Source organism: Suricata suricatta, chromosome 4, assembly GCF_006229205.1.
Source record: "Suricata suricatta isolate VVHF042 chromosome 4, meerkat_22Aug2017_6uvM2_HiC, whole genome shotgun sequence".
Classification (NCBI taxonomy): Eukaryota; Metazoa; Chordata; class Mammalia; order Carnivora; family Herpestidae; genus Suricata; species Suricata suricatta.
Window position 1 is genome coordinate 145,155,022 of NC_043703.1, and position 23,437 is coordinate 145,178,458.

Sequence of the window (23,437 nt, forward strand, 5' to 3'; positions counted from 1 at the left end):
TCTTCAAGAGCTTTTCCACTGCATTTACAAACTTAGCTAAATGTTTGTCACAAGGGGCCTAGCTTTGGGCCTATCTCGGCTTTTGACAGGCCTTCCTCACTAAGCTTCTTCATTTCTAGTTTATAATTTAAAGTGGGAGATGTGTGACTCTTCCTTTCACTTGAACACTTCGAAGTCACCGGAGGGTCATTAACTGGCCTAATTTCAATACTGTGTCTCAGGAAATAAGGAGGCCCGAGGAGGGAGAGACATGAGAGGGAGAGGAGGGTGGATGGAACAGTCAAACACATTCACCTATTAAGTGGCCATCTTATGTGGGCATGCTTGGTGGTGCCCCCAAAACAATTCCAACAGGAACATCACAGACCACTGATCACAGACCACCACAGCCAATATAGTACTGATGAAAAAGCCTGAAATATCATGAGAATTACCAAGATCTGACAGAAAGAGACATGAAGGGAGCCAATGCTGTGGGGGAAATGGTGCCAACAGACTTGCCCAGCAAAGGGTTGCCACAGCCCTTCAATTTGTAAAAAACACAAGATCTGCAACGCACAATACAGTGCAATAAAACAAGGCACTCCATTACTGGGAAACTGCTTTATTTGTTTGTATAGAAACATGTGGCCTTGGGGCGCCTGGGTGGCTCAGTCGGTTAAGCTTCCGACTTCGGCTCAGGTCAGATCTCACATTCATGGGTTCGAGTCCCGCATCAGGCTCTGTGCTGACAGCTAGCTCAGAGCCTGGAGCCTGCTTCCGGTTCTATGTCTCCTTCTCTCTCTGCCCCTCCCCCTCTCATGCTCTGTCTCTCTCTGTATTAAAAATAAAACATTTTAAAAAATTAAAAAAAAAAAAAGAAACATGTGGCCTTTTGTTTTGTTTCAGAAAAAAGAACTCAGAGAAACTTAGAAGGTACAAAGAAAACTATGTGCCTATTAAAAGTATCCACTTAACATTCAAAAATGTATCTCACGCCTCAGAGGAGTCGATCTTCTCCTTAAACTTAACATTTAAACATAAAATGCAACAATACTGCCACGAGACTAGCCACTTAAACCAGAAGATTCAATATGTGGTGGGAGTGAAAAACAGCTAGCCTTTCCAGGGTAAAGATACCAGTTCGTGTGAAAACCCAAAAATGAACATTTGGCAGATTACAGCAGGGTTCTAAAATATCTGTAGACCAGAGCAACAGAGAAAGGCCCAAACCACTGCCTAAAAGCCAATGCCCAATGCACCGGCTTCTCAGCTGTTTCTAGGCTTTACCTGATGCCCATTCTATCTCCAAGGTGCACTGCGGGGGGGGGGGGGTATTTTTTGGATAAGGGAACAGAGCAATAGCCCACAGCTTCCTTTCTTCCCCACTTCTACAGAGGTCCTAAGGCCACCTCTAGTGCCCCAAAGTAGCAGTCCAGATAACCTCCTCCTGCATAGAAAACACTGCCCCCCTCAGTTAATCATCCCGTAGATAGCCCTCTGGCGAAAATCGAAAGGGAAATATTACCACAATCAAAATTTTTTTTACCAAATAAAACACTGTTACCAAAATTCTTGACCTAATATCCAGTGGCAAAAGAAGGAGAGCATCCAAGAGGAACAGCTCAACTTTCAACCTTCCAAGTGAATGTCTTACAGAGTAATCTCTCTGTTTCATCTATGCTACTTCCTACAAACTCATGGTCTTCAATTCTGAGATAGGCACGAAACGTCCACCTAAATGCGGAGCCTCTAAAACAGTCTAGATTCACCTAAATAGTTAGTTTACAAGGTTTATGCGATTTTGGTATTTATTTTCTTCTGACTAGAAATAGCTTGGTGCCACACACACAAAAAACCAAAACCCGGGAATTTTATCTTCCTCGCTGGTTTGGCTGAAACCCTGCAGGGCTGGAGGGCCGCTCTGCTTGCTGGAGGGTATGGGAAAGGGGGGAAGGTGTTACTGCTTGTAATAATCAAACACTGGCTTGGATAACAAAGTGATGTTAAGATAGGCTTCAACATGGAGCTTCTTACCAATAATCATTGCAGTGAATAGGTCTCTATATAAGAAATTAAACAGGAAAGGTTCATACCAGGCCTCAACTCCCACAATCGCAGTCACTATGTAGACAAGAGATATAGTCTGGAAGGAAAATGCAGACAAAAGCACACAGAGGCATTAACAGCTGGAAAGGTCAAGGAGCCCGTAATGCTGTATGCGGCGTTAAGTCTCGTAGTTTTAGTAAAAGCAAGAAGTACACTTAAATTTGACACTGTGGCAAGCCTCTTGCCTTTAAAAATATTTTTTTAGCCAACAATGTCATAAAATAACCAACTTCTCGACAATGCAAGCAACGGGCCATAGCTGAGAACACTTTAAGGCACTTCAGGAACTGGTTAAGGTACGAGATGGTCCGATTTGTCTACCCGATCACTTTCTCCAAATGCTCCAATGTCTGAGGCTTTACTAGGACTTTAGGTACAAATGGGCAAAATGACAACACAAAATGCCGGGCTTCACAGGCAGGGAGAGTTAACGGCAGGCCTCTTAAGTAAAAGGAAAAAAAGTATCTCTACTGATTGAAAGCTAGCAGTAAAGACAAAAAAGTAACAATTATATGTTATAAAATTAGCAATTCAATGAAATATGTGTTAACTTTAAGAAACTTCATTTTCTGGTAATAATGACATTGTGATTGTGCTTTTTAAAAAGTGCGCTTACTATTTAGAGAGAGACGGCAAAATGTGTATCACATAATCTCAGGAATTTCCTTTAAAATAATTGGAAGGGTATACACACACGAAACTAGTCTGGCCATGTAGCTGCTGAATGTAAGGAACAGGGACACAGGATTCGCTATGCTCTCCCTACTTTTGTGTGTGTTTGAAATTTTCATAAATAAGCAACAAATAATACAAGATTAAAAGGAAAATTGTTTTAAAGCACACATCAGTTCTAGCCAAAAAAGTATGAGGGCAGTAAGGAAGGAATGACAAAGACTCCCCCCTACCCCCCGCTCCGCCCCCCCAAAATTCATAGCACTGTTGAAAATTTAACACATACTTACCACCTGGCTAATGTCATATCCCCACGGCAAAAAAAGAATCCCTGTATTATACTTTTCCCAGTGGGACAGGATGAAAGAAAACAAAACTACCCATAGTAGGAGATAAAGAACAAAAACACTGACACCCGATGGTCCTCGTCCAAAGATGGAATACACAGTCACAACAAAGTACACGCATGACCAACTATCAAGGCCATGGTCAAAAAGCTCCCCTAAAGGGGTGCTGGAATTGGTTCTCCGGGCTTGCTTTCCATCCACGCCATCTGCAAGAGAAACACATTACCGCGGGAAAAGGTCAGCATCTGTACCAGCAGGGAGAAAATCTTCCGTAACTGGAGAAACACGAAGCACATCAGCACATCATAGGCCTGTTCGTGACCTCAAGAGCAGCTACCAGCCAGTAAAAATCCACCCTCTGATTCCTACAGTTCAAAGGTTTCAGAAACAAACAGCACCTTAATTTCTCAGAGTTTAATCTAAACCTTAAAATATATTACATCAGCTAAATGGTGTCAGTTTTAGATATGAAGACAAAGCATTGTAGTAGGACTCTGAATTCTTCCAAAGTGGCCTAACAACTAAGTTGTTCTGCTAGCCACAAATTCTCAGGCCTCCAGAGGTTATTCACTATAATTTATCTAACCGCTCCTTGCTCTAGGATCCAAGAACACCCTAAACTTCAGTCCTAACACCTATTTCATCTTGTTTGAAATCATAGCCACTTTGTTACAGATGTACCCCTTCCCCAATTTTAAGTGCTTTCAGAAAAGGCTTTGCACACAGTAGGTGTTCAGTAAATACAATAACTAAATGTATCGAGGGGCACCTGGGTGGCTCAGTCAGTTGACTGAGTCCGACTTTGGCTCAGGTCATGATCTCACAGGACATGGGTTCGAACACCACATCAGGCCCTGTGCTGACAGTGCAAAGCCTGCTTCGGATCCTGTGTCCCGCTCTCTCTCTGCCCCTCCACCATTCCCCCTCCCTCAAAAATCAATCAATAAATTAAAAAAAAAAAGAATTAAATGATTGATGTATTGAAACTGTGCAATGCACTATTCCTGAGGCTGTGAAAATTATAAGAATAATCTCAGAATAAACTAAGTTTGTGCCTTCAGTGTTTACAACTGTGAACGGAGACCAAACATGGCGATTAAAGATACAGTACGTCCCAAACCACAGAAGAGAACGGAGAAGGGACAAGAACTCCTCGGGCAAAGATAAGGGAGACTGGCCTTCCAGACAAGATGACACCTGAGTGAGCACATAATGAGTTGGATTTCAGCAGATAAGAGTATGCTGTTTCAAGAGGAGGGAGTGTTATCAGCAAAAACAGCAAGATGGAAACGTACATGCATGCTCAGAGAATGCCAAGCAGTTTAGGTTGACCAGAAGAAACCAGTATGTAAAAAGGGCAGTAGCGAGGCTAGAAGGGAGGTTGAGCCAGTTTAAAAGTTTCAGGGAGTACGAGGAGCTACGAGAGGGTGTGAACAGGGGAATGACAAGAGTGAAAGCAGTGACGTGCTTCAGGAAGATTCAGCTGGCATCGGCGAGGGCGGCAGGCTGGAGAGAGGACGCGAATCGGGAAGGCCTGCACCGAGATGGAACGGAGCGGGAATGAGAGGCTGGAGGCAGGTGAGATAGTAAGAAAGTAAAAATGGGAATGCAACAGAAGGTGAGCGATGAGGCTGGGGAACCAGAAGATCCTCTCCAAAATTCCCCCTCTGGGTAACTAAGAGGGGTGGTGCTAATAGAAATAAGGAAGCTCAAAGGAGGATCACGCATGATGGAAAAGACGCCCGAACTGTTGGCAGAATTACCCACACGTCAAGCAGCTCAACCTAAGTAAGGTACTTACTAACAACTCAGAAGACATATAAGGGCTAGATAAAAACACAGGAGTCATCTCAATAGTGGTAAGAATCAGGATTACCCAGGGGATAAGAGGAAAGAGAAAGTTAAGGATAAAGCACAGTGAAACACCTTCATTTAGGGGCAGAAACAGGAGTGGGGGGAATGGGAGGTGTAGGGGGAGAAAGAAAGAGGGAGAACAGTAAACCTAATTAAAAAGAAGAGTCTGAGGGGCGCCTGGCTGGCTCAGTCGGAGGGGCACACAACTCTTGATCTCGGGACTGTGAGTTTGAGTCCCATGTTGGCTGTAGAGATTGCTTAAATAAATAAAACTTAAAAAAAAAAAAAAGAACAAAGAGTCTGAAGCATAGCTCTGCACGCCTGTGCGAGAACCAACCACCCTGCTATAAATTAGATACAATCCCTGTGGTCTCTCAGGAACTGTCAGTCTGGGAGAAGAGACACTATGGGGGGGGGGGGAATCTGAACTATAAAAATTTCTCCCCAAAAGAAATAGTTCTGTTAACAAGTGCAGCAGAATTAGGCTAATAGTAAAAATTCAAAAATTAAGAACTCCTGTAATTAACTGAGTTTATCTTGCTCACTACAGTATTAGTCCCAGTGCCTGGAGCTCAGTTTCTGGCCAAGAGGGCCTTTAGGGGCACCTGGGTTGGCTCAGTTGGTTAAACACCTGACTCCTGATTTCGGCTCGGGTCATAATCTCACGGTTAGGGAGTTCGAGTCCCATGTTGGGCTCTGTGTTGATAGTGGAGAGCCTGCTGGGGATTTCCTCTCTCCCTCTTCTCTCTGCCCTTCCCCTGCTTGCGTTCTGTCTCAAAATAAATAAATAAATAAACTAACAAAATCTTTTTTTTTTTTTTTAAAGAAGGCATACATGAGGGGATGAGTCTCAGATTCCTGCCCCAATACCACAGATCTCTGTTACATAGTGTTGGGAACTTTTCTGCTAGCGAAAGTATTTCCCGGCAAGTCTTTTCTCATGATTTGCTGGCTTAATTTCCTATTTGCAGGGCAACTCCTATGCATTTATTATGAATATTAACTTCGTGGACTGCATACAAATTAGGTCTTGTACTTCTTCCCCCGACCCCGTTCCAGCTCTCCAAGTCTGGGGTCTATGATGTTACAGAATGTTTTTTTAGAAAGGTAATTCGGGGCACAGAGCACGTATTATGACAAACAAAACAAAACAAAGCCACCTCAGGAGGACCCAGAGCAGTACCCTGGGATCAAATACCTTAATATTTTTGCAGCAAAATGTTCTACCAGAAAATGTTCTACCAGTCGCTCTGGTAGAACACAGTTTAAAAATTGCCTCATGTTAGTTTAAGGCTCTTTTGCAACAAATAGTTCACGTTCAGTCAGGATTTGTGCCAAAATTGTGGACATGAGAAAGGTAAGATCATACAGTACATCATAAAGCTCTGAGGACATGTTGTTAAGAGTCAGAGCCCTCAGGCCACTCTTCCCTTTTTGCCTATTGCTCCCCACCCTTGGCAACCAAACCCTATAGCAGAGTTTTTTGTTTTTCATATTTTGAAGTGTTTATTTATTTATTTTGAGAGAGGAGAGAGGGAATCCCAAGCAGGTGCTATGCCGTCAACGCAGAACCTGACGTGCGGCTGGACCCCACAAACTGTAAGATCATGAGCCAAAAACTCAAGAGCCAGATGTTTAAATGACTGAGCCACCCAGGCACTCGCTGCAGCAGTATTCTTTTAATAGCAGAATGTTTAAACCTGCTCCTCTTTAGGAACATATATACAAAAGTTTCTGCCTAAAATGTAGTTTTTCACTAAGCTTTCTCCTAATTCTTCTAGATTTCACTCTTCCTTCCCCAAATTCTTGCGGCTCTGGTTACCTGCAATGTCAGCATTTAATCATATACTAAGTTATACTGGTTTTGGAAGTCATTTTTATCTGAAGAGATCTAAGCAACTTTAAGTGAGGGTCTGATATTTTGTATTCATTTAAAAACGATAATATTTAAAAAAAGGAGGGGGGCCCTGGGGTGGCTCAGTCAATTAAGTGTCTAACTCTGGCTCAGATCATGATCTTGTGCTTTGTGAGTTCAAGCCCTGCATAGAGCTCTGCGCTGACAGCTCAGAGCCTGGCGCCTGCTTCGAATTCTGTGTCTTTCTCTCTCTGAAGTGGAGGAGCACTTGCATCTTCTCTCTCTCTCAGAAATAATAAATGAATAAACTTTAAAAAAATCATTTAAGAAAAGCACTAAAAAATAAATTTTATAAATAAAAATGAAACTATATACTGACTGCCTACTATGTGTCAGGCACTGTTCTAAATACCGGGTACACAGTCCTCAAAGAATGTACATTTTAGAGCAGAGAGACAAGGAGGCCATACGGCTTTAAGTACTACGGAGAAAAACAAAGCAGGGAAGGAGAATAGGAGCATGCGGGTCCAGCCATGCAGACGGAACCAACGAAAAGCATTCCTGGCACAACAGACCATGACGGCCTAGCACGGGGCCTCCCTCACCACCTCCTCCGTCAGAGGAGAACCGACCGCTTCCTCATTCCCCCACTCACTCCTGTTCTCCCGCTGTGCTCTGCGGCGGCAGCTCTCTCAATACCCCACAACCACCTGACAGGTCAGCACTGCCTCCCAAACTTTAGGCAGAAATGGGGTCTTATTCCAGCTGCTGGTAAATACTTTTTATAAAGAGCCAGACAGTAAATAGTTGAGGCATCATGGGTCATCAGGAGACATGTTGCTACTACTCTGCCTCGTCTATGCGGCAGAGAGCAGGCGCAGAGCCCTGTGGCTCCCTGAGCAGAGCCATGGCATGGCGGTCAGGAAGAACAAGGGCCAGACAAAAGGCAGCAAAAAAGGGGCCAAGAAGAAAGCGGTTGACCCATTTGCTAGGACAGATTAGTACAAAGTGAAGGCACCAGCTACATTTAATATAAGAAATACTGGAAAACCACTAGTCACGAGAACTCAAGGAACCACAGATCTACAGAATGATGAAGTTGCATTTAGAAAATTCAAGCTAATAACTGAGGATGTTCAGGACAGAAACTGCCTAATTCCCATGGCAGGGATCTTACCCATGACAAAACGGGCTCCATGGTCAAAAAATGGCAGACCATGATTGAAGCTCATGTTGATGTCAGGCCACCGACAGTTATTTGCTTCACGTATTTTGTGTTAGTTTTACTAAAAAATGCAACAATTAGATTTGGAAGACCGTTAGGCTCAGCACCAACAGGTCCACGATGTTCAGAAAAAGATCATGGAAATCATGACCAAGAGCTGCAGACAAATGACCTGAAAACAGTGGTCAACAAACTGATTCCTGACAGTACCAGAAAAGACAGAAATTTATCCACTCTCTGATACCTTCATTAGAAAAGTAAAAATGCTCAAGAAGCCCAGGTTTGAGTTGGGAAAGTTCATGGGGCTTCATGGTGAAAGTAGTTCTGGAAAAGCTACTGGGGATGAGACCGGTGTTCAAGTTGAACGAGCTGATGGATATGAGCCATCAGCCCAAGAATCTGCTTCAAACTCAGCCATTTAGTGATGACAAATAAGAAGTCTTATTTGTGATGTTTAAAAAAAGAAAAAAGAAAGAAAGGAGGCAGAGACAACAAGTAAAGGAATGAATATAGCAGTGTTCTAATAAAACTTTACTTAGAAAAAATAGACAATTCACTCATAGGTCTAACAGGAGAAACTTAACAGAGGACCATGGGGAGGGGAAGGGGGGAAAAGAGTTAGGGAGAGGGAGGGAGGCAAATCATGAGAGACTCTTGAATACAGAAAACAAACTGAGGGCTGCAGAGGGAGGGGGAAAGAGAAAGGGGGGGTGGTCATGGAGGAGGGCACTTGTGAGGAAGAGCACTGGGTATTATATGGAAACCAACTTGACAATAAACTATTTAAAAAAAGAAAAAGAAAAATAGACAAAAGGACAGAGTCAGCCTACAAAAGGCAGTTTGCCAACTCATCTTATTCTCTGCATCCCTAGCAAAGAATGACAATATTTTCCGTAGAGAAATGCAAAAACTTATTTATTATATTGAATAGGAAATCAGTAATTCCTAGTTAAAATGAATTAGGCATAGGAGAAAATGGAAATTAGTGGATGGCTATCCTTGCTGAAAGAGTCACCAGCCACTGACTAATATGAGTATTTGCCAATTTCTTACCTAGAGTGTAGGCTATGAAGTTGAGGATTCCCACCACAATCCAAACCCAATCGGGTACATGCTTGTGACCTGGTGCTGCAAGGAAAGCACTCAGATTTTAGTACAAAGTATGATCAGTCTTACCGCAGCGCACGCTGCCATTGAGAAATGGTCCTATTTACTAAATAAGGTAAAATATTTTACACTATAATTTTAATGTAGATTTAGGTAAATATTAAAATACATCAGTAAACTGACAAAACCAAAGAAGCAACTGCCCAACCCCTCATAAACAACAGGCACTTATTGTGAGCTGTGATTATAACTCAAAACTGCCTGTTCACGTCTACCTGAAAACGGAACTTAAAAGATGCTTGTCTTTAATCTGATCTTCATGGTTGATGATTATCCTACAAACGTGTACTGAGCCTTCAATCTATATTCTCTTACTACATTATTAATGAGCCAAACAAAAGACCTTTTCATTTGGGGGTAACTACATATTGGGAGGTCTGGGTTCCAGCCTCGACTCTATATTCCAACAGCCATGTGAGCACGAGTAGATCATTTAACCTTTCCGATCTTCCATTTCCCAGTGTGCCAGGCCCAGATGGTTCATCTGGCCCTCTAGTTTCTATGATTTGGGGAAATACACATAATAGCGACAAATTTTTAACACTCTTTTCCTAATAACAAGTAAATAATGTTACTTAGAAAAATTAATATTTCTAGTTATAAAATAAGCTTTTGAAGATGCTCTGAAGATTAAAATACAAACTTTTAAAAGCCGCTTAATATCAAAACCATGCTTAATACAATTTAATCTTACTATTCACGTAGCACCTTATGATCTTCGATTGGCATCTTATTACACATACAAAAGCTATGGCTTAAAATTTCAGTTGATAAAGGTAGGCATACATATAGTTTCAACATTCAGAATTTCTATAGTATCCAGTTGTAAGTGTTTGAAACTCTGAATTTTCCTACAAAAATAATGTTGTCGGTGACTGTTAACTGTAACTAACTCCAGGTCAGTCCAGAAAAGTCTGCTTAACCCCACAACGCCGATGAATTACAACACTAAGACTCTTTCCTACATCATTTGTAAATATTCTTACTGGAAAATATATACGCTAACTTTGAATACGAAAGATATTCATCTACCTCCATCTTTCTATTCCTCTCAACTCCATCAACTGGCTGAGCAATAAAAATAAACTCTTTCTCCCACTTATGCCCCCTTATACCCTATACGGCCAGATTCTGTCCTCAGCCTGGGGCAGAAACAGGGAAGGGAGGAACGTGAGGACAGGAACAGGTAGGAAAGAAGACACGGGAGCCTGGGGTGGAAGCGGGCCGACAAGTGCCTGCAAAAGCATTTTTCTCCCTTCCCCAGTGAGGGTCCCGACTTCTGTCAATAAATGTTTACGGCCTAAGAACTATTTTAAGAGGAGACTTGGGAGTTATTCAAGGCAAATATGGATGCTGAGCAGAGGGAAAGAAATCATATTCCCTTCAAAAAGTGGGGGATGGGGGATTTTTCTTGCATAATTAGAAAAAGGGAAGGAATATTTCTGGAACTGATAAGTATGCTGGACCCTGCTTTTACTCAATTTCAGGCAAAGTGCCACAGTCCTAACTACTCTGTCTTCTTAAAAATCCAATTATTCTTTAGTTATCAAAACCCTACTGCTTTTTAGACAGCATATCTAAATTAAGTAGCCAATTTGGTTTCTAGAATTTAATGGAAACATCCATAACAGATTGTGAAAACACAACTTAGCTTTTACACCCAACTCTAACATTTTACATACCCTTATAATATCCAAAACTTCTCCAAAAAACAAGCATATTAATTGAGCTAGAAAACAACCACATGTCATTTTTCTCTATTTAGACATTTTAAATTTTATATTAAAGTAATAATCTTACCTGAAGCATAGAAGTCAGGATCAAAGTATGCCATGAGTAGGAAATTGAACACGACCAGCAGAAAGCCAGAGAAGGTTATCAGATTTGGAGCCAGCCAAGTAGGAAATGCCTATTTTTTTTTTCAAAATAATTACAGTAAAGGAATCACTCTGGCCACCATACAACATGCAAATTTAAGTCATAATAAAATCTATAAAGTTGACAGATCATATGCAAGAGGTCCATATATTAAAATGTAAACCATAAAGTTCAGTTGAGAGAAATAAGCATTTCGCTCTTCTATTTTCTGTATTTTAACTCTTTAATCGACAAATTTATAGTCATAATATTACAGTTATTTAGAAAATGTTTAAATGTATTTGATAAAAATGATAAATACTGGTATAAGTACATAAATTTTTACTTCAACAATGAAATAAATCAAAAGGTACGTGACTAAGGGAAAGGAAGAAGGGAGAGGGAGTTTCTCTAGACATCTTACTAAACAAACGGTTGCATCCATAATACTCCTTAAAATATTTAAAACTTACTAAAACATAAGCACAAGCCTATTAATCGCCTTACCTTCACTATAGTATTCCAGAACGGGTGCATGACATACAGAGAGAGCGGATTGGTGTCCACAGCGCTGTACTGTTAAGGAATGAAAAGAAAATAGTCAGTTTTCCTTGCACGCTAGCAAGGGTTATAGTATTCTTGGAGTGACAATAATATTACAAAAATAACCTAGAGGATATGTCTATGTACACAATGTCCTGGTCTAAATAGCAAACTGGAGGAACAATATAAATGCAAAGACAGTCAAGTGCAGCCAGGTTCCTTTTTTTCACTCGGCCAACTTCTATAGTGTTCTACTGCTTCGTGGGGACATTTATATTGCTTACGAGGTCTCACTGGCAACGCAAGATCAAAACAGGCACGCTGTGTACATCTGAACACAGACTTTCTCAACCTCCTCCCAACACACTACTAACTGTGCAACCTTGGGCAAGTTACTTCATCTCTGTCTTACATTTGTTCACCTGAAAATGAGGATGATACCTCAAAGGACTGCCATAGAAATTAGGAAAATTAATCATATGCATGAGCACTATGTATTAGATATTATTCAATGTGCTTTAACCACCAAAGGATGACAGATCCCTATATAGCACTAAAACGGATCACATAAATAAGCAAAGGAAGACAGTAGGTTAGAGGTCTGCAGTGACCAAGTTTATTCCCTAAATACTGAGCTATTTGGTAAAACTTCAAAGGAAAATATGACAAATAGACACACACGTACCAGAGTGCTTGGGAAGCTGGAAGCACTCAGCTAGGTGTGGGGAAGAAGGGATACTTAACTGGTAAGGGATCATTCCCACCTCAGAGAGTGGCAACATTATCTAATCTGTCCAGCCGACATTTACACAATGTCACAATAGTCAAATGTCTGAAAAAAGTTTTGCATTTGTTTATAATAGTTTATTGTCAAATTGGTTTCCATATAAGACCCAGTGCTTCTCCCCACAAATGCCCTCCTCTATGACCATTACCCCCATCTCCTCTCCCCATCCCCCTTCAGCCCTCAGTTCGTTTTCAGTATTCAATAGTCTCTCATGATTTGCATCCCTCTCTCTCCCCAACTCTCTTTCCCCCTTTCCCTCTCGCTGGTCCTCTATTAGGTTTTTCCTGTTCTCCTGTTAGACCTATGAGTGCAAACATAGGGTATCTGTCCTTCTCTGCCTGACTTATTTCGCTTAGCATTGACACCCTCAAGGTCCATCCACTTTGCTACAAATGGCCATATTTCATTCTTTCTCACAAGTTTTGCATTTTTTAAACACTTTTTGTAAGTTTGTTTATTTATCTTGAGAGAGAGTGCCTGTAAGAGAGAGCAGGAGGGGAAGAGACAGAGGGAGAGAGAGAATCCCAAGGAGGCTCTGTGCTGTCAGCCCAACGCAGTGCTCAGTCCCACGACCCTGAGATCATGACCTGAGCCTAAATCAAGAGTCAGACACTTGAACTGACTGAGCCACCCAGACGCCCCAAAAAGTTTTGGGCTTTTTTAAATTTACTTATTTTGAAAGAGACTGTGAGCAGGGGAGAGGCAGAGAGAGAGGGAGAATCTCAAGCAGGCTCTCCTGACACAGGGCTCAAACCCACAAACTGTGAGATCATGACCTGAGCTGAAATCAAGAGCTGAACCCTAAACTGGCTTAGCCACCCAGGAATCTCCCCAAAAAAGTTGTGTTTTATATTTATGCTTCACATGTACATAATAGAAGTAGTAAGCATTTGAATATCCAATTTTTTTTAATCATAAATGTCAAAACTTCTTCCTGAATGCTTTTGAAAATGCAAGAAATATTTTCTCATCGGTGTTTCAAGACTCAAAAGTGTGATGGAACAAAAAAAGTAAATAAACAAATAACTTAAAATACGGGAGCAAAGACAGACAGCTAGTAAGTCAAATGACTGAACAGACTCCAGGTCTGAGCGCCTCCATTTCTCCACTCCTTTCTGACTGACATGGGACCAGAGGGACAAAGGAGCTGAGCTAGACGGTGGCAGGAACATGGGGAAGCCGCCAGCCACGGCGAGAGGCTGTGTGGCTTCGGCCAGACTCCAGGCAGGGGCCTGCTAAATGCATGTTACTCTTCTGACTAAACCCAATTCATGGGGTGCCTGGCTGGTTCAGTAGGAAAAGCTTGTGTGACTCTTGATCTCAGGGCCAAGAGTTCAAGCTCCACACTGGGTGTAGAGATACTAAAAAAATAAATAAATAAACTTCAGAAGAAGTTTTCTCTAAACATTTCTTTTTAGATAATAAAATAAAATAAACTTGGACTTGCACAGCTCTCTACAGGCCACAAAGCCTTTCCACAGAATAGAGACCACTACATCTGAACTTCTGCAGAATGAGGGGTCCTTAATTGAGAGGACTACTTGGATTCAAGTCTTCGTACCTGAGGACATAGAACCAGTATGAGCCCCTGGAGGCTGCCAGTAACAATGGGGAGCCCTGGCCCCTCCACAGAAGTCGGCATCCAGACCCCGATGTAGCCAGCGGGTCAGACAAACAGGGAAAGCACACATTTCAAGTCCACCACCTATTGCCAAGTACGAAAGCCGTAAGAAGTCCAAATCAGAAGGAAACTGTTCAAGACATCACATGACTAGCTGAAATGGCATACAAGTACCATGTTCTTAATTCGAGTATTTGCTGAATGAGTGTCATTGAGCAGTTTTCCATAATTTAGATCTATAACAAGGTCCTTAAACGATGGCATTTTGATCTGAAGAAGCTCCTCTTTTTAAATCCTGAAGCTTTACCTCTAAATTTCTACTTCGGCAGACCAGTAGTATGAAAAGAACGCAGAGCTAAATTCAAGAAAGGCAGTCTGCCTAAATGGACATCTTAGCTCAAGTACAGCAAGAAAATGTAATAGGAGATCACAAAAGGTAGCAAACAATAAACCTGAAGGACACTCGTGCTCTAGCCTTACACACCCCCGTATTTCTCAAGATCACGTATCACTTAGTATAAACAAAGAAACTTAAAACTGTCTTGTGAATCAACAGGAGGAAAAAAGAACGATTCAGACCTTCACATGCATGAAAAAATAAGTAAAACATAAACTTTTAAAGATGTGAAACCAGATTTAGGTATTTGTTAATGCTTATTAAATATATTTTTATTTTCTATTGGAATGGTATATACCCGAGTGTCTCAACCCGGCAGGTAATCCACTGTCAAGGCTCACTGTGACTTGCTTGATCTCCAGTCTGCAAGGCCAGAGGAAGCTGTCGCCCTGGGAAATGCTTGCAAAACCACAGCCTGGGTTTGAGAAAATCCTTCCAAAGCAAAATCTCAGAATCACAGGCAACCAGAAGACGTCTAGTTCTTTTGTGCCTGACCCTCATCTGTGCAACTAGGTAAAACAGTCTCTGGCCTCCTTTTAAATGCCTCGGGGGCAAAAAACTCACTATTTCCAGAAGCAACCCAACCCCCGTTAAACTAACTCCGCTAAACACTAACAAAACCCACCCCTTGCCCCGTATTTTCTATCCTGTTTTCATTCTGTCTTACAAAGTTAAGCAGACAGGGGTCCAACTTTCCTTCCAAACAACAGTGCTTCAAATATTTGAAGACTGCTCTCTCCCGGTCACAGCTACGACTTCCTTTCACCTGCTTCAACATCTCATGTTCCTCCTGCTGCTCCTCTTGCCATGTCTTCAATCTTCTTCCTCATCTAGGTCTAGTCTGTAGACCAGCACTTGGAAAGCTTTTCCGGAAAGCATCAGATAGTAAATATCTTAGGCTCTGCAGGCCACGTGGTCTCTGTAACAAACACTCCACACTACCACTACCACTGAAGCAAGCAAGCGGTCACAGGAAATAGGTAAACAAATGGGCACGGTTGTGTTCCCGGAAAACGTTATTCACAAAAGCAAGTGCCTGAGGATTTTTAGTTTGACAATCTATATGCCAGACCATCCAAAATGTTAAACCGACACAAACACGTGACCGGAGCAAAAGCAACATTTCATGTGGTGCAGGAGTAGAAAGAACATGACCAGAAGCCCCTCTTCCTTGATGACTTTGTTTCTCTGATGCTCAACACAGTAATTTCCTATGGCAACAAAAGCATCCTGCAGCTGTAAATAAACGGCACAGCTGGCCCGCTAATCCGCCTTTCTCTACGCTAATAGGAGGATGACTGGTGGGACCCGGGACGTGGCTCTGTATTTACCATGATCACATTTCATCTTATTGGACTCAACCCATTTTTCTATCCCTTCCAGATCTCTTCAGATTCAGACTCACCTATTCAAGGCGATCATTATGCCTCTCCAAACCTTCAGCATGTCAATGTGTCATGTGCTAATAACAATGCCTCCACCGAAGTCTCTATAAAAAGGCTGATCAAGGCAGAACTTCTAAACATTTCCCTCAATATTGCTCTCAGTATAGTGAGTCATTTTTATTTAGGTACAGAATTCTGTACTGTCATCTAGTCCATCTTGCCCATGAGAAAAAGTTCTCTTAAAATCTTAGTAAAATCAGAATTACTTTAGATTACATTTTGCCAAAAATTAGAAAGATTCAGAGCTTTTTTTTTTTTTTACTTCACTACAAGTCAAAAAATAGAGCAGAGTTCATTTTCATTCATTCATTCAGAAACCAACAAATATTTATGATTGAATATCTATGATTGTGCCCAGCAAATTTTTGCTAGACCCAGTAAAGATAATGATGAACAAGACCAGAACATTCCCTGTGCTCACCAAGTCTACAGTCTTTTGTGAGCTAGACGGTAAACACAAAAACAAGGAAAAACCACAAGTTGTGTTAAATACTGTGAAGGAAATAAGAGGGTATTTTGCAAGAGGCCAGGGGGCAGGGACTATGCCTAGTTAGAGTGGTCAGAGAAAGCTTCTCTAAGGAAGGGACACTTCAGCTGAGTCCTGAAAGATGAGAAGACCATCAAGGAACATCAGAGACATTATAGTGAGTGAAAGAAGTGAGACACTAAAGAGAACATGCTGTTGTAGATTCCATTTCTATGAAGTTCAATAACAGACAAATTAATTTATGGCAAAAGAAGTCGTAATAGTAGTTTGATGAGAGAGACTGAATGGGGGCCTTCTGAGTTGCCAGAAATAATTCGATATCTTGATCAGAGTGGTGGTTATATGGGGATATATATATGTAAAAATTCATTATATAGGGGCACTTGGGTGGCTTAGTTGGTTGAACATCTGACCCTTGATCTGACTCAGGTCAATGATCTCACCGTTTGTGGGATGGAGCCTGCGTCGGGCTCTGCACTGACAGCGTGGGGCCTGGTTGGGATTCTGTCTCTCCCTCTCGCTCTCTCTCAAAAATAATAAAACAAATTAAAATCATTTTTTAAGTGTCATTGAATTAGACGCTTAAGATCTGTGCATGCATTTATATGTAACTTATACCTAAAAAGAAACAGAATATATATGTGGCAGTGTGCGTGTGTGGGCACTCGCACCCACGCATACTGCAGGGAGCAGCGTGCATGCCAAGCTACCTTGCAAGAAGAGAGAACAAAATGTGCAAAGACCACAAAGCTAGAAATACTTTAAATGCTGGAAAAAGGCCAACGCAGCTATAGTCTAGTGAGCAAGGAAGAGAGGTATGTAAATGAGTTTGGAGATGTGGGCCTACACTGCCGGCAGGACCACAGGAAGCTGAATTTTATTCTAAGCCCAGTGAGTGTCCTGATCCACCTTTTTAAAGGGTCATACTGATTACAGTGTAGAAAACAGAGACCAGTTATGCAATATAAAGTCCATCAGGCAGAGAGGATTAGGAGTGAGCCTAGCAGTGGTACAGGAACTTCTAAATTACTTCCCAACATGCCGTGACGTACACATCTCCGAGGACATTAAAAATGTGAGACTCCCCTTAATTTAAGAAGGAAATTGGCTCTAATGAAAACTATGAAACCGCCTCCTGGGACGTAGGATTCCTTTATAAAGGTACTGTATGTTAAGCCCCTTCTCTGTACTGATAAGAAAACTGATGCGAACTGACACACCTTGCACTAAATACAGAGTTTTGGACAAATTATTAATTAGACTCAGGCGACTGTCCCAAGGAATGCTCTACCATCTAGAATCGGCAGCAGATTCCCCCGCTTTCTTTGTCTTTTAAACAGTATAAGGAGAATAGGACTCTTACTGTGAAAGGAATTTTAATATAAGGCCCATCCTTACCCACCTGAAATGTAAGCTCTTATACTTACAAAACACATTTAGTTTACTGTAGTAATCTGTAAAACGTGGCTCAAGCACAATTTAACAGCCATTCATAAACTGCACTTAAATTCAATCACTTCAGGTTGCAAGCAAACTCAAAATGACATTTCCAATTTGTTTATTTCCAGGGACACCTGGGTGGCTCAGTCGGTTGAGCATTCAACTTCGGCTCAGGTCATGATCTCACGGTTTGTGGGTTCGAGCCCCACATCGGGCTCTGTGCTGACAGCTAGCTCAGAGCCTGGAGCCTGTCTTCAGATTCTGTGTCTCCCTCTCTCTCTGACCCTCCCTGCTCATCCTCTCTCTCTCTCTCTCTCTCAAAAATAAATAATAAAAAAAGCATTAAAAATATTTTTTTAATTATTTCCAAAATTCTTGAGTTCAAAATTATTCACATTGTTAGGAGTACAAAGCGAGATTTCCACAAAGAGCCAATTTGAGTTCACAACTGGGTTCATTATATGAAATTACCATATTTGTTGCTCGCACCAACTTTTCAGACATCTCTAAAATGAGACACACACATTACCAACCTCTCTTAAAACAGGAAAGAGAAAGAAAGTGTCAACCCTTTTTTCTCCCTGCACAGCGAAGCTCAGTGTCAGATACAGCCCAGGGTACGTCAGATCCTGAGAACGGATCCCTGCTGACAGGGCTAATGACTCAATCCCGGTTGGCTGTTTACGTCTTTACAGGGGTAGAGACCACTGTGGCCAACACATACTCCACCAACCCCTCGGGAGCAGAGTTCTTTAGCAATGGCATCCCAATCCTCCAGGCTACCCACTTAAGCACAAAGCATAAAACGAGGAATCTCTGTTTTAAAAACTGTTATTCACTCAACAAATATCAAGGCAATCAAAAGAGCAGCCTTTACATACAAATGTTGGACTCACTGAGCACTGGAATGTAAAGAAACATTAAGAGAATGGAGAAGATGTCCCAACCTCTTCTTTTCTGCACACAGTAGCCTGAGCTCAACAAACACATCTGAATGTCTGCACAGATGACCAAGTAAGTGCCTGAACTATTTTGCATGTTTACTTAAGTAGTAGTTCAGTTAATGTATCAGTGATGAGAAGTGTTACTCCCTTCACCAGATCTATTTTTCCCTAGAAACTAGTCCACAGCAGCTTTTTTTTTAGTTCATTATTTTTCAGAGAGAGCACATGAGAGAGGGTGTGAGCAGGGAAGAGACAGAGAGAGAGGGAAACAGAATGGGAAGCAGGCTCTGCGCTGAGCCCAACACAGGGCTCTCACTCTGTAACCCGGAGATCATGACCGGAGCCGAAGTCGGGAGGCTTAACCAGCTGACCCACCAAGGCGCCCCCTCGCCTCCCTTTTTAAGGAGGCTTCATTCTCAGCGTGGAACCTAACAAAGGGCCTGAACTCACAACCTTGAGATCAAGACCTGAGCTGAGATCGAGAGTCGGACTTTCAACGGACTGATCCACTCAGGCGTCCCCGTCCACAGCAACTTTTAGCTTCACGAGGGAAAATTCTTCTTCCTCTTCCTCTGTGCATATCATGTTTGCATCTGTATAACGTTTTACAGTTTCCACAGAACAATGAGAGCTGTGCTCTTATTTGGTATTGTAAGATAGACTATTGCTCCTTACATTACTATAAAATTCAAAGATTCTAACAGCTAATAAACAGAAAATAAGTCCTTTCTGATTCATCCTGGAACACGTCTATGAAACTGATCACTTTGTTTGAAACCAGACTACACTTCCTTGACTCAAATACAATCAACACCTACCTAAACCCAATTTACTGAAATCATTATTCTCATAATATCCTCCAAAACACACTTTTTTGTCTTCCAATTTGTGACAGACACAACGTAAAGGAATCCTCCGGGAGTTGAGCCCTTGTATAAGCAATCCCTTCCCCTTGATGGTTCACTCCACGCCGGAGGCAGACCCTGTGACTAGTTTCTAACAGAATATAGCAAAGGTGACAGATGTCACTGTCTCTATTCGGACACACTATATGACAAAGGTGATGAGACGTCACTTCCATGTTACATTTCATTATGTAAGTCTTCGCCTTAGCAGTTGGCAGAAGTCTCCTGCTGGCCTTTAAGAAGGGAACAGCAGCGACGTGACCCACCTGTGGTGAGGGCCATGGGGCAGGGAAAACTGGGAAAGCTCTAGGGGCTGAGAGCCTCAGCCCCAGTGCTGGAAAGAAGTGAATACTGCCAACCACCACACAAGCCTGGATGAGGGCCCCAAGCTCCAGATGAGAATACAGCCCAGATGACACCTTACCTGAGGCCCAGTGAGACCCTGAACAGAGCGGCGGGCTGACAGCGCCCAGACTCCTAACAGAAGCTGCGAGATACCACATGTATGGTGTCCTGTGCCGCCAAGTCTGTGATAATGTTTCCCCGCGGTGGGAAACCAGTGCACAATTCCAAAAGCACTATGTCATCCTTTCTACAAAGGAGATCTTGAGGCTGCTACCCACAGATCAGAACACCCGGTGCCTGAGAGCTAACACGCTACATAGAGTTTCTTACTGCCTTACATCCATCTCTTGGTTTTTATTAACTGCTCTTCAGATTGTAATATAATTGAATATTCCTTTGATGAGGTGGTTCTCAAACTGTAGTCACCAAACTGAACCCAAATCCTTGGGCCTTGCCCCAAACACACAGACTCAGACACGGAGCACAGCCCAGCAGTCCCTTTTATCGGACCCTCCTGGTGCGTCTGAAGCACACCTAGTTTGAGGAGCACTGCCCTGGTGACAACACAAACGGCACCCCCCGACTCCGCAGCTGAAGGATAAACCACACCATTAGTCTAGTGACCGACGCCTATCCCTCCTCATGGTAACTTCAAACACTGCAGCGCGAGCAAAAGACAAGATATAATAAAATTCAGAAGGTACTCACTATAAGGTAGATCATGATCAAAATTGGGGAAGTTAATATTTGTAAAATATTACAATCTGTGATCTATTCATAGATGAGGAAATCTGGTCAGAGATAACACTAAGTTACTCAAGGTCATAATGCTACTATGCGGTTTCTAACTTAATATTAGTCCCAGAGGTGCCTGAGTGGCTCAGTCAGTTACGTGTCCGACTCTTGATTTTGGCTCAGGTCATGATCTCACGGTTTCATGAGTTTGAGCCCTGCACACTGCATCAGGCTCTGCACACTGACCACATGGAGCCTCCCTCTCTCCCTCTCTCGCTGCCCCTCCCCGACTCACGCTCTGTCTCTCTCAAAACAAATACATAAAAACAACTGGAAAAAAAATTAGACCCAAAGCTACTTATTTAATCAAAAGACATTTATCTCAATTAAAGCTAATAGTATATGAAATGTTCTTAATACTCAACAAAATGTAAGTCTACTAAATACAGTCTTCTACTCACCTCTGATAATAATATTAAAATGGGGGAAAAGAAAAGGAAAATGGTTCTTTTTCACTGTACATTTTTCCCATCTGCAAATACTAGACACAAACTCAATTAGGCATGTCATTAAGGATTTTTATTTGAAATTTTCTATATCTGCTACAAAACATGCACTAAGTGCAAGGCAGAGTTTACCTTTAATCCTTAGATTTGAGAGGAAGCAAAGAATAAAGAAAACACACTCCTGGGTTCAAATCTCAGCTTTGGGACCCTGAACAAGTTACTTAAAATCTCTGTGTCTCAATAAAATAATAGTACCTCTGCCTCACAAGGCACTTGGGACTATTAAATGAGATAATATATGTAAAGCACTTAAAGCAATGCCCGGCATATAGTAAATGTGATATTAGCATTTGCTATTGTTACCATTATTATTATTACTCAGTATTTACAACAATATTGCCCTTGCCATTTCAACTTTCTTTCACTGGGCTCCCCGGGCTCAGCCTGGTACCTCACTTCCTTGTGCCTCATTTACCATGGTCATCCTGGTCTCTATGCCTTGGTTCCCCCTCCAGTCTCTCTAGAACATTTCTCCAGCTCTCCCTGATGTGTTGGGCAAATTCTTATGCAGCAAAGTTCTTCACATTTAAACATTACAGGACTTAGGAAAACAAGCCATCATCAGTGACCTGATATTTCAGAAAAGAGTAAAACAACCAAGGTGTTTGCAAATGGTACCTAAAAATGGGGGCCCTTCTTCCCACCACCCTAGCCTTCCTCCCTGGCATTCTGCAGAAGTCGCCCAAGTGGCCTGCTGAGAGACTCCTCTGCCAGCTACGAAAATAATTCTTTCCGTGAGACATTGACAAATCTATACCTGAGGCCACTAAAATGCTTTTCAAGCCTTAGAAATGTATTGACAGGTGAGAATGGGCAGCTCCCCTCATCTATGTAAGGAGACCAAGCGCAAGTAAAGAGGAGTTATGTCTGAATTAACTGTCACATATCCAGATAACGCCATAATTAACACGTTATCTTACAGCTGGCCTGCAGTCGTTAGTCAAAAGCAGAAGTTTAAGAATTTCTCATGCATCTACTGTGGCCGCGAAGAAAAGTGTTCTGACCTTTGAAATCATTACAGAAATATCCCTCTAGTAGAGGGTAAGTCATCCACAAGTGATATTTCTTTAGAACGTGGAGTTTTATGTTAATTCCCTGTCCACAAACCATACCTACACATGGCCACAGCCAAGAGAAGTGCACGTCCTGCACAAAACATTACCCTTGTCCCGCCAGACTCAGCATCATGTATCACTTAAATTATAATCACGCGTGTGTGTCCTAAGGGTCAGTCCCTCATGAGTTATCTCCTTGGGACATCAAGGTTAAATCTTAGACCAAACAAACATTAGGTGTTACTATTACCAAGGTACCTTTCCAGAGTTAATGCTTCACAAAACCCTTACCTCAGTGACAGTGGCCTCTATCTAGCCAGTCACCTTCCGGAGCACCTGAGTCACCCCAGATTCCTCCCATCCTTCCTTCCTTCACTCACACCACCACCACCTCCAGCTAGTCAGCCATCAGGTACTGTCAATTTTTAATCTTAAATCTAGGATCACAGATAGGGATCAGGAAGATACACTGAATAAAGCAGGCCTGAACAAAGTATGTGGACTGGTAGGAAAATGGCACACTGGACACACAATCCCTTTTTTAAAGACGGCAAGCACTACTTAGCTTCAAGGGAGTCTTACGAAGAGGAACTTCAGGGCCAATGCTGTCCACTAGTCCAGTTTTTCTCTTTTTAAGTAGGTTCAGGCCCAGCACAGAACCCATCATGGGGCTTGGGCTCATGACCCTGAGATCAAGACCTGAGCTGAGATCAAGAGTCAGCCGCTGAACCGAGCCACCCAGGCACTCCTCAGTGTTCTGGTTTTTCAAACTCATCCAGAAATCTGGATTTTTATGGGGAAGATGCTAATTTTTGAAATAAAGTACGTGTGAGCCAAATTAAACATATCTGCTGGCCAAATTCAGTGGGTAGGTTAACCAGTTTCTACTTCTATCTTTAAAATACCCAGGCCACTGCTTTAGATTCAGCCCTTCCTTGTTTCTTACATAGGTTTATGCAGAAGGATCCTAAAAAGTCTCCAGATTACCCCATCCATTCATTTTCTACAAGCTGCCAAGGTAAGCTTCCTAAAATTAAAATCTGATCCTATTTAAAATCAAACAGCTCCCCCAGGCCTACAGCATTACAATGTGCCTAAAAAA

General features: G+C 42.1%; 1 protein-coding gene and 1 pseudogene across 7 annotated transcripts in view; one reads left to right on the forward strand and one right to left on the reverse strand.

Annotated features, from left to right (window-relative positions):
* Nucleotides 1–23,437, reverse strand: part of SELENOI (selenoprotein I) — a 44,552-nt gene that overhangs the window by 16,794 nt on the left and 4,321 nt on the right. For 4 of the 7 annotated variants that reach the window (XM_029938139.1, XM_029938142.1, XM_029938141.1 and 1 more), the window contains exons 2-6: nt 11,573–11,641; nt 11,009–11,117; nt 9,095–9,169; nt 3,051–3,313; nt 2,017–2,125 (exon numbers count right to left, since the gene is read on the reverse strand). In XM_029938139.1, the coding sequence (XP_029793999.1) occupies nt 2,017–2,125; nt 3,051–3,313; nt 9,095–9,169; nt 11,009–11,117; nt 11,573–11,641 (625 nt within the window). The remainder of the gene's footprint in view (nt 1–2,016; nt 2,126–3,050; nt 3,314–9,094; nt 9,170–11,008; nt 11,118–11,572; nt 11,642–23,437) is intronic. The other 3 variants (XM_029938144.1, XM_029938143.1, XM_029938146.1) reach the window with 1 other exon arrangement.
* LOC115290395 lies at nt 7,729–8,463 on the forward strand (annotated as a pseudogene).